At 46.1% G+C, this 12,026-nt stretch overlaps 6 protein-coding genes across 6 annotated transcripts; 1 reads left to right on the forward strand and 5 right to left on the reverse strand.

Annotated features, from left to right (window-relative positions):
• Positions 1-249: 249 nt before the first annotated feature.
• F4822DRAFT_406172 (uncharacterized protein) lies at positions 250-1,032 on the reverse strand. Its single transcript, XM_051458367.1, has 2 exons — positions 701-1,032; positions 250-631 (listed from the first exon to the last, which is right to left on the reverse strand). The coding sequence occupies exon 2, from the start codon at positions 578-580 to the stop codon at positions 356-358; it is 225 nt and encodes a 74-aa protein (XP_051313112.1). The 5' UTR covers positions 581-631; positions 701-1,032; the 3' UTR covers positions 250-355.
• Positions 1,033-1,079: 47 nt separating this feature from the next.
• Positions 1,080-3,043, reverse strand: F4822DRAFT_406174 (cytochrome c/c1 heme-lyase). The gene is made up of 3 exons (XM_051458368.1): positions 2,734-3,043; positions 1,991-2,673; positions 1,080-1,938 (listed from the first exon to the last, which is right to left on the reverse strand). The coding sequence occupies exons 1-3, from the start codon at positions 2,839-2,841 to the stop codon at positions 1,677-1,679; spliced, it is 1,053 nt and encodes a 350-aa protein (XP_051313113.1). The 5' UTR covers positions 2,842-3,043; the 3' UTR covers positions 1,080-1,676.
• A 345-nt stretch (positions 3,044-3,388) lies between these two features.
• On the forward strand, positions 3,389-5,580 carry F4822DRAFT_430094 (ABC1 family protein; the record flags this gene model as incomplete). The annotated part of the gene is made up of 3 exons (XM_051461218.1): positions 3,389-3,934; positions 3,998-5,476; positions 5,536-5,580. 3 exons carry the CDS (start codon positions 3,389-3,391, stop codon positions 5,578-5,580), a joined length of 2,070 nt encoding a protein of 689 aa, XP_051313114.1.
• A 99-nt stretch (positions 5,581-5,679) lies between these two features.
• Positions 5,680-6,563, reverse strand: F4822DRAFT_279578 (uncharacterized protein). The gene has a single exon (XM_051454858.1). The coding sequence runs from the start codon at positions 6,406-6,408 to the stop codon at positions 5,779-5,781; it is 630 nt and encodes a 209-aa protein (XP_051313115.1). The 5' UTR covers positions 6,409-6,563; the 3' UTR covers positions 5,680-5,778.
• Positions 6,564-6,927: 364 nt separating this feature from the next.
• On the reverse strand, positions 6,928-8,377 carry F4822DRAFT_279613 (uncharacterized protein). The gene is made up of 3 exons (XM_051454859.1): positions 7,747-8,377; positions 7,460-7,696; positions 6,928-7,400 (listed from the first exon to the last, which is right to left on the reverse strand). Exons 1-3 carry the CDS (start codon positions 7,913-7,915, stop codon positions 7,243-7,245), a joined length of 564 nt encoding a protein of 187 aa, XP_051313116.1. The 5' UTR covers positions 7,916-8,377; the 3' UTR covers positions 6,928-7,242.
• A 2,196-nt stretch (positions 8,378-10,573) lies between these two features.
• On the reverse strand, positions 10,574-11,467 carry F4822DRAFT_279659 (uncharacterized protein). Its single transcript, XM_051454860.1, has one exon. It carries the CDS (start codon positions 11,356-11,358, stop codon positions 10,585-10,587), a length of 774 nt encoding a protein of 257 aa, XP_051313117.1. The 5' UTR covers positions 11,359-11,467; the 3' UTR covers positions 10,574-10,584.
• Between the last annotated feature and the right edge of the window lie 559 nt (positions 11,468-12,026).

The following is a 12,026-nucleotide window of genomic DNA, read 5'->3' on the forward strand; positions in this document are numbered from 1 at the left end:
GGTTGTAAGGCTTAAGCCCACCTGTAAGGAAAGGCCTGTGCCACGTGCTTACAGCGGGCGTATAGCCGCTCCTCGCACCAATTAACTCGTTCAAGTAATTGATAGTCCTGTAATTCTTGAATAGCGGGTACAGTTCGCTCACTATTCCAGCACATAACCTGTTTTTTCGGCTTACTCTTATCGGTCGTAGCTCACTGAAGCTACCTCCCTAGAGCCTCTATATTATTGATTATAACACACTAGAGTATTGCCATACCTATCAAGATGGGGATATATCTCCATGGATTAACTTCATTAGATCGTTTCTTACTCGCCCACGTACGACTGCATTTAACTTCCATCTCATTTTTCTATATCATTTGTTCCTATAGTTGTAGAGTGTAGTCTGACTTATTCCACCGAGTTTCTGTTCTTTTCGACCTATGGCCTCCAACGTCCACAAGCCTAAAACGCCCGTAATCAAGACGGCCTCCAGCGCTAATAGGCCAATCCAGAATTCATCCAAAGTTGTCACCTTATAGCCCCCCAACAACCCTTCAAGATTCCACTTTAGCGACTCGTGTGGTATGAGTTGTGGCATCAGGAATTAAAATTGTGATCTCAATTCAGAGGTTGTGAATATCGAATAGGCCTATTGAGTCAATAATACACAGACATATACTTAAGCTTTCTATCGAGGAAAATTAGGGGGATAACTTACGTTTCGATATATGAGTGGGCATTGCTTTATAGGGCCGTACCGTAATAGCTTACGGGCGGAAATAGTGGTGTCTTATACGCTATGCAGCGTCCTAGATACACTATAGATATAGGTAAATCTCATGGCGCTTTATGACTCCACGCGAAGCAGCAAAACTGCAAGATTCGTCCTGCGATCTTTAAATACGCGGAATGTCTTATAGACAGCTACTACAATTATAAAATTGGACACGTTGGAAGATCATGTGCGAAGGATGTCTTAAGAATTAGGGTCTTAACACGTCATGCGGATTCCAAAATATGTGCACGGAATCTGCGGGGGTTATGGAAACCAACGTACCGGGAAGGCCATTTATAGCATCAAATATATTTTAATAACGGTTCGGTGGCTACATATCGGTACATCGTTGGCGCCCATGATGCCCGCATAAGCACCTTAACTATAAATTGTTACTATCGCACTTGTACTTCTCGTTTTACGGAAATGAATTTGCTTCTTCTTTATTTCGAAGGTAATAAGGGGAAAATAAGGGAGACGATAATGATTCCCTGGTGTTGTTCAGAACGGTACGGTATGTTGGATGAGCGCAATCCATTTTAACCGACTTATTAATGCGCTTGCACTTAACGGCGGGGTCGATCACTGATTTCTAGATTTTAATTAAGATCGGTTAGATTTAAACTAACAGCTATTCCCAATTTCAATATTGAGGTTGTAGCGTTCTTTGGGAAGATCCACGGAAATGTCGCAACACGTGGTCCGTTATCTCTATTCTGGGAGAAGAGGAGTTGGCAGAAGTTGCTAACTATGGTACAGAGTATCAAAGTTCGTGAATCCGAAATGTCATGATGCATCGCGAGGCGCCGTAAAAAAAGTTGAGCGTTCCCTTAATGATACATCCCGCAAACCAAATACCAAAACTCCACGCCCCATCAACGTTAATTGTGTTTATGGTCGTTTAAGACATAGTTATCATTCACGACTTTGGCCGATTTAGCTTTTCGCGTTCTCGTGTATCCCCTCCTATCGCTCTCCACCATACGTCGCATCCCCATCGCAACGCCCTCTCCGCTGCTCCGCTCGGTGTCATGGCTGGTCGGACATCGAGGTAGAAGACTGGCTCACCCGTCTCTTCAGGTGGTCCGGAATAGTAGTCGATAACGTAGCGAACTTCTTTGCGCTGGCCGTTGATATCTCGGGAAACGTACCAGTCGTGTCGATCAAAAGGTGGTTCAGTGCTACGATACTCATTAGCGCAGCTTCTTGTAAGAAATGCCAATTATATCTTACCCAAAGGCTCCGGGATATATCCAGCCCATGACTTGGAACATGGCCGCCTTGGGTGTCATATCCTGTGGTCGACCTTGAAATCTGACTAGGCTTGGACTTAAGTCTTCCACCTCTTTTTCGTATCCGTACTTCTTTACCTGGGTTTCGAAGTTCTGTTCGCCATGGCTGCACATGCGCCAACCCTTATATAAACCGCCGGAAAACCGTCTCTCCCAGTCCATAATCTCGGCCCAGGCTCCTTCGTTTAAAAAGTTGTGTACGCTCACCATACTCTCAACCGCGGTGACATCCGTGTCCGTGTAACCTTTGCGCAGGAGGGCATTATACATCTGTTGGGGAGATGGGTATTCCCAATTCCCATCGCCATCACCCCTCGGAATCGTTGAGGGCTCTCGTGAGGTGGGAAGCACGTGCGTTTGGTCTGGAGCGGGGGCTTGTGATATTTCTCGGAACATGTAGTTGAGAGGGTTCAACTTCGATAGTGTAGATGATGATTCGTAGTCTTTCTTAGATTCTCTTCTGCATTCTTTCTTCCACTCATTACGTTCTGTTGATGAACCATGGGGCACTGGACATGCTGAGGGGGGGTCGGCGGCGGACAGGGTATGCTTCACGGGACAATAGCCCGGGGAAGATGTTATCGCGTCGGCTGACTTTTGGTGTTTGTGCATTGGACATCCTGGCTGATTATATGAACGGTGGTTAGAAAACACCGCTGGTGTTCGGATTTCAAGACAACTTACAGGGGGTGATCGGCCTCCAAATCCATTTTGAGATTCAGTGAAGGAATGATGCGATAAAGAATGCGATTGGGTCTTTGCCTGAGGCCCATCTGCCCAGAACCAACCCATGACTAAAGTTCGTTTGGATAAGTCGAATGGAGAAAAAAATAATTAGGATACTATAGGACAGATATAAGGAATTAGAACTGAAATAGGATTATGGAAATACTATTTGTGATGGCGTTATCGTTGTCTTCAATTGATTCGACTTTTTTTTTTCATTTGCCGCGCTCGGTTTTCCGAGGCTGACTCTGACTTAATTATGGAAACATGGAACCGGCACGCGCCGAAAAATCCCAGATAGCTGTGTTACGTAATATTATAGTGCACTATCGATAGTCACATGGCGTCAAAGTTCTCGGTGTAGAACGACCGGGATTTTGCCGTCTTCGGTTTAAATTGAATGTACTACGTCACAACCATGGCTTGATTCTTCGCCCATGTTCCCAAACCAAATTTCACGATTCTCGTAGCATCACTAAGCTTTAATACCTGCACCAGCATTACTTGTACCGATGATATGATCAATTCCTTGTGACTAATATCATAGGGACTGCCCATCATGATAATTCATTCCTATCTTCCGTTATAATTGTAGGTTTCACACTCATGAGAGATGCGACCGGTCATCTTTTTTGGCCGGTTCTGCATTCGCCGGAGTTCTCCTCGGTCTACCAAATCTGCGACCAACCTTGGACGATGGCATTCGACATTTCGATCTCAATTCTTAGGACAATCACCATGGCGAAATCCTCGATTAAAAACAAGATTATTAGGAGCTTCAGCTAATATTGCCCTCGGGACTGTGGCCTTTGTCTCACTATCTGAGAAAGACAATGAAGATACGGAACAAACGGCTGAAGGTCGTATGCTCAAAGTATCACGAGAGGAACTAAGAAAAAAGGTCAGTGAAGATGAAGAAGGTATATACCGGCTCGGCCACAAATTGGTCCTCCTTTTCGACTTCTATTTTTGGGAACCTCTCTGTACCGGCGTCAGGTTCGTCGAACTTGTGTTCATATTCATACCTGTCATATTTGCTGTCCCAGCCGTATGGATTGGAAGTCGCCAGCCGGACCGCGATCACGAGAGATCTGGTACCCTCTGGTGGTATCATTTCTTGGTGAAAAGCATGGAAAGGGCTGGTCCGGCATTCATTAAGGTGCGCCAATATTAATGTGATTGTACTTTGTCAAGCAAACTGACAAAGGTACTCAATGAATAGCTCGGTCAATGGGCAGCCTCGAGAACCGATATTTTCCCTACCGAAATGTGCGATATAATGTCGAAACTTCATTCCCATGCGCCCGCCCACTCTTTAGAAGCGACGATGCGAATAGTCGAAAAGGCGTTCGACGGCCGGAGATTCCAAGAAATATTTGAAGAGTTCGAGGAGACACCTCTAGGCGTCGGCGCTATCGCGCAGGTATACAAAGCGAAATTGAAGCCAGATCTTGCAGCCCCAGGCGACGTTGATGTCTTGGAAAGTCGTAGTAATCTTCGGCGGAATGTACGGCGGAAAGTGGATACTGTGCTCAAGAGCATGCCCAAGAGGGTTCCATCGTCTTATGTTGCCGTCAAGGTTTTGCACCCACGAGTCGAGCGAACGGTTAGACGCGATCTTCGTATCATGGTATTTTTCGCTTCAGTACTCAATATTATACCTACTATCGAGTGGCTGTCACTCCCCGATGAGGTCACCCAGTTTGGGGAGATGATGAAATTACAGCTTGATCTGCGAATCGAGGCCGCCAACTTAGCCAAGTTTCGAAGAAATTTCAAAGACCGTACCACCGCATGGTTCCCATTCCCATATCTAGAGTTCACGACTCGGGAAGTCTTAATTGAGGAGTTTGCGCAGGGTATACCGCTAGCGGACTTCCTAGAGAATGGAGGTGGGGTTTTCCAACGAGACATCTCCCAGGAAGGTCTGGATGCATTCTTGCGCATGCTGCTTATCGACAATTTCGTGCATGCGGATTTACATCCAGGGAACATTATGGTGCGCTTTTATCAAGCGTATCAACCAGATTTGAGTCTACGCAACTCATCTAACGGCCAAAAACCGCACCCCAAGGACCAGGCCGATGTTACGGAGCAAGTGCTTGCGCGACTCCGTCCATTCCGCAAGAGGAAAGATCCCGCAGCTTGGGAGGCGGAATTGAAGAAGATTGACCAGGAAGGCTTCAGACCTCAGTTGATTTTTATTGATACTGGTCTGGTTACAGAGCTTAATGCCACAAACCGTCAAAACTTCCTAGATCTCTTCCGTGCTGTTGCTGAGTTCGACGGGTATAAGGCTGGTCATTTAATGTGCGAGCGCTGCCGACAGCCCGACGCTGTCATCGACAAAGAAGTATTTGCTTTAAAGATGCAACATCTCGTCCTAAATGTTAAGAGTTCTACACTCGCTTTGGGCAATGTCAAGATTGGGGACATTTTGCAGCGGGTCCTTGATATGGTTAGACAACACCACGTGAGGCTAGAGGGCGATTTTGTCAATGTCGTAATCAGCATTTTACTTCTCGAAGGTATCGGTCGCAGCCTTGATCCCAATGTGGATCTACTCAGCAGTTCGTTACCAATTCTCAGGCAATTGGGTGCACAAAGCGGAGCCGAGATGATGAAGGGCGGTGATTTCTCCATGTTCTTCGTTTGGGCAGGATTAGAAGCGAGGAGATTCATGAAAGCCAGCATTGAAGATGTAAGCTCAATCACCCCGACGCATGACCATAATCGCGTAGATACTAACCTCTTGTATAGGTGGAGAGATGTGTTAAATACGATTTGTTATCACCAAATGTCTAATTTATGTACACGGTTGGGAATAGATATGGAATTGCATATATCGGCGTTAACAGACGACATCGGACTTAGGAGCAATACCACTCTTCGGAAGGAATATTTCGTTATAGATGAACGTCAAATCATACTAGCTAGAACTGACAACTCGCTAATAGCAAAAGCAATCATCTACTACATTAACATACATCCCATTATACGTCTCTATTTCAACTGTGTCGCGAGCTGAGTGACCTGGTCGAGTAGGTCCTGGGACTCCTTGGGAGCATTCTTCAATACCTTGTCGCGAAGGTGATCGACCTGAAGACCAGCAGCCGTCGGCGGGTTGCCCTGTGCGGTTTGGATACGGCTGACCTGGAACTCGAGGAAGAACTTGGGCACCTTGATCGCCAAAGAACCTCCAACACTGCGAATGCCAGCCTCGGTCGCCTGGTACACATTCAATTGGTCTTGGAAGGTGGCCAGGTCTGAGTTGGCGAGAGGGCTAGCGGTCGCAAACTTAGATAGTGCGAACTCGAGAGGTGTCTGTTTCGATTGGCTGAAGTCGATAGACGAGAAAGTCGTCGACCCGGATGTCACATCCGGTACACCCGAAATAGTCGTTGCAGTCTTGTCGCATGTTACAGTCGACGCGAGATCGTCTACGATGTCGGCGGTCTCTTGAGGCAAGGTTGTGCTGCCGATGACGAAGCACGCATTTTGCGCACTTTGGCGCGCGCTGACGACGACACCATTGCGAAGGGGGATCACAGTACTCGACGTGACGAATGGGATCTTCGGCGCGGCCGCGGCGGTGCCGGCGAGGACTGCGGCAAGAGGGAGTGAGGCACGCATTGTGGTGGTTTGGGGGTATTGGTGATATTAAGGCGACGGTATGTATTTATAAAAAGACGAAACGATCGACAGAGAAACGAAGTCTAGTACCAGACGAGAACGAATGAATGGGTATGCGAAGAAACGAAAAACCCCTTCCCAGAAGGATGACGATATCGAGAACCAAAACAAAAAGTGAGAGATGACGGGAAGAACGTCGATCATGATGAAACGGGCGCCCTCGTGGTTTTTATCATCAACGGAACACGAGGGGAGATCTAAAGAATCAGATCACCAAGACCACATTTTGGTCTTTTCGTCTCATGTCTGATGGGTCTCGGTTTGAGACCCAGCTTGGAGGTTCCATTGCCTACCCCGGATGTCCTCTTGGAATACGACAGCTTTGTTATCTTATTGGTTAACTGTAGGGCGTTGACCCCAGACATCGCAAAGAGCCTCAATGGCGATCCCCTGGTTAGGGGGGACTGGGTTTCACTATAGCCATTGACCAATCAGAGGCTAAGGTTCTGTGTGATCTACAAGACCCCTGCTATGTCCGTAAGGGTGCACCCCCACTATCTCAACCCTTCCATCTTCACTTTCAATCATTAACCTCATTTTTATGTCAGCGAAATTCTTATATTTCGTTTCTCATTAATCTAAAGCGCATATGTCCAGCTTTCTAACTACCGGTAAAATCTTGTCTGCGCTAACTGAAGATAATCTGAGGGAGTTGATGGAAAAGAAGACAGCAACCATCTAAGACGCCAAGCATATATATCGACGCCAGCGACACTCATCTCATACCCCATCTACCACACCTCTTAAATGGGTAAATGATTGTGAACTCAAAATTTAGGGGAGGAGACCCAAAAGGCCAAGACCGACAGCCTTGAGAAGGTCGTCGACGATGAACTTAACAGCGATGAGTAGACCATCAACAACCTTGTCAAGAGCCTTAACAAGCTTGACGAGACCAAGGATGAGAGGAACTAGGTGGATCAAGACGGGCCCTACGTTTTCGCACATTAGTATAGTCCTCGAGCCTTAGATTGAAGTGGGGTAAACTTACCGAGGCCGAGCTTGATAAGGATGAACTTGACAGTGCCCAACAACTCGAAAAGGATGATGGAAACAGTCTTGAAGATGTCTTCCTTGACGAATCGACCCTCTAGAATGGCACGCTTGGCGATGCTTACGGACTTTTCCAAGAGATCCGAGATTGCGTCGAGTTGAGGAGCGATAGAGTCGGCAGCGACCTGGGCATCAGCCTCGGGAGCGCCATCCGCAACCGGAGTCAAAGTCGAGTCTACTTTTTGTTAGACACTGCGAAGATTAATGCTTCATAGGACTACTTACTGATCTTGCCGGTCTGCTCCTGGATTTGTGTGAACAGAGCCTCCAAGCTCGTCTCAATGGCGTCGATGTCCTGGCGCTTCTCAACGCTGGTCTTGACGGTGACGGGGCTAGCAATGGTGGTAGCAAGGAAGCCACCGAAGGCAAAGAGGGCAAGGATTGAGGTCTTCATTTTGAAGATAAGTCGAAGTCAAACTGAACTTTGAGATTCAAGAAAGATGAGAGAGCTGGGTTGTGCTGGAGACTGTTCCTATCGCTAGTGATGAACAAAAGTCGACATTTCTGGGAACCTACCGTTCTATTTATGCTTTTCACGGCGTATCCCATTTCACCCTATTTAATGATTGCTCTAGATTGCGTGCTTCGCCGGAGGCAGAATCACCTTACACCTTCATGCACCCCTTCAAGCAATCTCTCTGACGTTTCTCATATGAAGGCTAGGCGCATAATCCTGCGGTATGACGTCGAGATCCTAGGGCGAATCTCCCTACAAGCCACTGAGTATCGGCATCTTTAATGAAGCAATTCAATATAGATCAATAAAATCTATCAGCCAGAAATAACCTCCTTGCTAACATGATGGAGCTCGGATTTTTCATTGGATGACTAAGAAGATTCTGCTACTAATCAACGGATATTATGCCCGAAATCCGAACGACAATTCTATAATCTCGGGATACGTTCCACGTTACATAGACAACAACGTAGTAGATGATATTAAGTGCTCGTCACGGTGAAGGTGGTGTGACCTGTGACTTCATTGGTCATGGCTCCTTTTACCCCTGGCTTTGCGTGCTGGTACGCAATTTTGACAACGTCTTCGTCGGGAGTCAATTCTACCAGTAATTGACCTGAACATAGCCCCGTTTTCGTATTAGTCGAGATTTGATGTGGTATTAAGTATATTTATCGTATGCTTCGTGATGTCAATGATTTTACGAGGTAAATGACCTCAATTTCTAAGCCACTTTGACTCAACACAATAGACCTGGGACCTGACGATCGCAGCTGTCAATTTTAAGCTTCTTTCTTCTCCCCACCGACGATCCCATAAATGCCGGTCGATCAACTCACTAGTTGACTTGTGTAGGTTGGATACTATATTCTTATTTGAATGAACAACTCAACAACTCAAACAGAGACACTATTGATCAATTCAAGACTGCCTACTATCGAAGATACCAAACTTTATCGAAATTGGTTTTCGTTCATCCATATTATCTGTATTACCACGGTGGGAGGCGCTATTCCTTAAATTTGCCACTTATAGCGGCCATCTCCGGGCCGTCGATGGCGAGGGAGTTCAAAATCTTGAAATGTACCCAGCTTATCCATGTCAGCGAACCAACAGTGCAGATTCGCGCATTAAGGCAGCTTCTAGCTATTGTAACATAAAGCTGTATAAGGGCCTACATATCTCGTACGTAATGAAATCTAGGTACCCGGAGAGCCGCATATTAGATATCTGCAAGCTAATCAATTTATCCAGCCCCCTACGAATTGGAAATATGCGGGGTGCGTCAGACCTGAAGGTAAAAGCAACGTCAAAACAAGTTACAAGATCTGTTGGCTACAGACCGGGTCGAGTGAGTTCTTTGCCGTACCGATTTTGGTCGAATGCTGGTACTAAGCACGCCTTGCCTCGACATCATTACATCAATTCTACTACGAGAACGCCTGTATGACACATCAGGTGAGGGGAACACTGCGATGAGCGTCGTAGGGATCAGTTATTCAAGAAAATAACCTTTTTATTCCACCAATAACTTAAATTTGAGCTAAATGCGACTATTGGATAGTAAACGCCTATGTTTAACCATTCTGTTGTCGGCGAGGTTAGAAGTCATGAAAGACGGGGCATGGCACGGCTAATAACCGACTGAACGGCTAGCCTAGTAAAGTAGCCCACCACACCGATCGATCGAAGATTTCTGGGCTTGCAACCATGGTACTTGTATTATTGCCTACCAGGGTTTGGTGTGGCTGCAGGAAGTAGGATGAGTCTAGGGGTATCCCGATTATGAATTCAGCCATAAAATGGCGTCTCCCCGTGTCTATTAGCTAAGCTATCGCCGACAATGATAAAGCGGCATTCCATTGTTTACTAACTGGCGTCGACTCACCGGCTGAGCTCCCGGCTATAACTGCTCGCTAGCTGCATGGACGAGTAAACAAGGCCTTTCTTCTACCGCCTTTATCCGGTGAGAGCTGAAAATAGCTACAGAGCCTCGGTATCGCGAGTTTACAACCTAAGATCACATCAGGCCATCTTCCGTGATACAGAAATTGGAATGGGATAGTTCATGAGAGCGATTTTTCAGCATACGCCCCCTTGAACAAGACAGTTCCCTATTCTTCGAAAGGGCTTACTCAAAATGCGACGAATTCTAAAAATAATGAGACTTCGGAAGACAAGCACCTCTACCTGACACAAATAAGGATATACATCCCAACGATTCCAATAATATCATTACGGCTAACGCGAACAATTGTATTTTGTAACCTGATGGAGCTTTGAGTCTACTTCGGCCCTTTTATGCCAATGAGCATCAGACGACGAGACGTTGTATGGCAATGCTGTTCGGAACGGACCATCCTATCTAAATTAGTTGAATCGTTTGAAAGCGGTTATTTAGTCTCCACATACTGTCATATTCTGAGAACAATTAATAATTTTCAAGATCATAATCTGTAACAGAAACAGATTTTATTATTTATTGCTCTACAAACATCGAAACACGTCATGGCGAAAACAAAATTCGAAAAACTCCTATCCCCATACCCCATTCTATCCGTTTCACCTACCTTGGCGCCACTAATGCTCGAAATATACCTAGGTACCTAACTTATGCACTGTAGATTCTCTGGCCGTATCTTAACCCCGTTGAGCTCCCCGTACATATCCTCTTTTTCAGCCCATAGCCGCATCCACCATATGGGCACGAATCCTGATGAACATACAAAGCCATCTCCTCGACCCCAATTAAACATGCGAGATACCAATTCTTTCTGGTCAATGAGCCTCTTCTGCGCTTGCTCAACGTGGATCTCCGCTTGAACAAGTAAACGATCTCTCCAATTCCTCCACCGGTTGAGGTCCCTCCAAACTAAGAAGTGGGTCTTGGCCTCTTCTTCAAGTATGTAGATAGTCTCGCACTCTTGAAACAACACCTCTTCCCATTCATATAACCTTTCCCAGTCTTCCCGGTACCAATCATCCCAATTCCGGTCGATTTCATAAATGTCATTGCTCCATGTGGCAGGGCAGTAACTTACAGGGTAGTCCTCCGGACAGCCGAAGTACTCCAGACGCTCGTGCTTGTGCTCTAGCACAAAATAGTCGCATTCTTCTGGTTCGTGATCGTCGTCGTCGTACCTCAGCCCCGCATCGCAGCATGTGATTTCAACAATCGGCATGCAACAGCTATGATACTCGCATGTCGGATACCAAGTGTTCAGAAGCAATTGCCCAGGCGGCGGATGCGAAAGTTCGCATTGGTGGTACCTTGTGCGCCGTGGGTTGGCGTAAACTTCTTGCTGCTCCGCGAATACGTCACATATCATTGGTATACGCACATCGTGGTGCATCTGATGGATAATGATCTTCCGACACATCTTCGCTGAGGCTTTGCCTAGTAGCTACCTCAACTGGCTAGCTCAAGGTTGGGAGAAGGGGTCTTGGGCCTTAATATGCTTAACCCGACCTGGGCTCTATGTTATACCAAGGCCGGCTTGGTTGGCACCAGGTGGGAATTATAAAACTGAGTGGTGTCGTTGTCGTTGATTTAAACCCTTACTTGGTGTAAGGGTTATCTTCTATATACGGCCTGATAGATGCGGTGGTTTGGGCAAGCGGAGGAGTCACGAGTTCCTCGGGAATTTCAAAAGAAGCAATACGAGCGGACGACATATTTTAAATTGACATTAATACAAGCTAATAGTTTTGGATTGTTCGTGTCCAATTGTGTTCTTTCTAGTAGTTCTGCAACGATGGGCTTTATTATCGGTGTCTTTCATGATGTGTCTCGCTTCCAATGCAGGGTCCATTTTATTCCGGGACCCGATTCATCCAGAACAATCCATAAAGAATTGTCTGAAACTGTTTATTGTTGTTTAGGTAAGAAAGAAAAGGATGGTAATTTCCCAAGTATCGGCGAGGCCATCTGGAAATCTGGTTGTTAATGAGATCATACATATAGAAAAGCTACCTTCAATCAGACATCAACATCGTCAAGTTGTTGGATTGGATATTCGCGTTGAAGAATAATGTATGTAGGTGTCTC

This window comes from Hypoxylon trugodes (assembly GCF_022578975.1).
Source record: "Hypoxylon trugodes strain CBS 135444 unplaced genomic scaffold F4822scaffold_6, whole genome shotgun sequence".
NCBI lineage: Eukaryota > Fungi > Ascomycota > Sordariomycetes > Xylariales > Hypoxylaceae > Hypoxylon > Hypoxylon trugodes.

Bases quoted from the DNA above. Each gene is read 5' to 3' on its own strand.
- F4822DRAFT_406172 (XM_051458367.1), bottom strand. From the start codon at position 580: ATGCCACAACTCATACCACACGAGTCGCTAAAGTGGAATCTTGAAGGG.
- F4822DRAFT_406174 (XM_051458368.1), bottom strand. From the start codon at position 2,841: ATGGGTTGGTTCTGGGCAGATGGGCCTCAGGCAAAGACCCAATCGCAT. The intron at 2,674-2,733 runs GTAAGTTGTCTT...TCATATAATCAG, and splicing joins TTGGAGGCCGATCACCCCCT to CCAGGATGTCCAATGCACAA. The intron at 1,939-1,990 runs GTAAGATATAAT...TGAGTATCGTAG, and splicing joins ATATATCCCGGAGCCTTTGG to CACTGAACCACCTTTTGATC.
- F4822DRAFT_279578 (XM_051454858.1), bottom strand. From the start codon at position 6,408: ATGCGTGCCTCACTCCCTCTTGCCGCAGTCCTCGCCGGCACCGCCGCG.
- F4822DRAFT_279613 (XM_051454859.1), bottom strand. From the start codon at position 7,915: ATGAAGACCTCAATCCTTGCCCTCTTTGCCTTCGGTGGCTTCCTTGCT. The intron at 7,697-7,746 runs GTAAGTAGTCCT...AACAAAAAGTAG, and splicing joins GGAGCAGACCGGCAAGATCA to ACTCGACTTTGACTCCGGTT. The intron at 7,401-7,459 runs GTAAGTTTACCC...GCGAAAACGTAG, and splicing joins CCTTATCAAGCTCGGCCTCG to GGCCCGTCTTGATCCACCTA.
- F4822DRAFT_279659 (XM_051454860.1), bottom strand. From the start codon at position 11,358: ATGTGTCGGAAGATCATTATCCATCAGATGCACCACGATGTGCGTATA.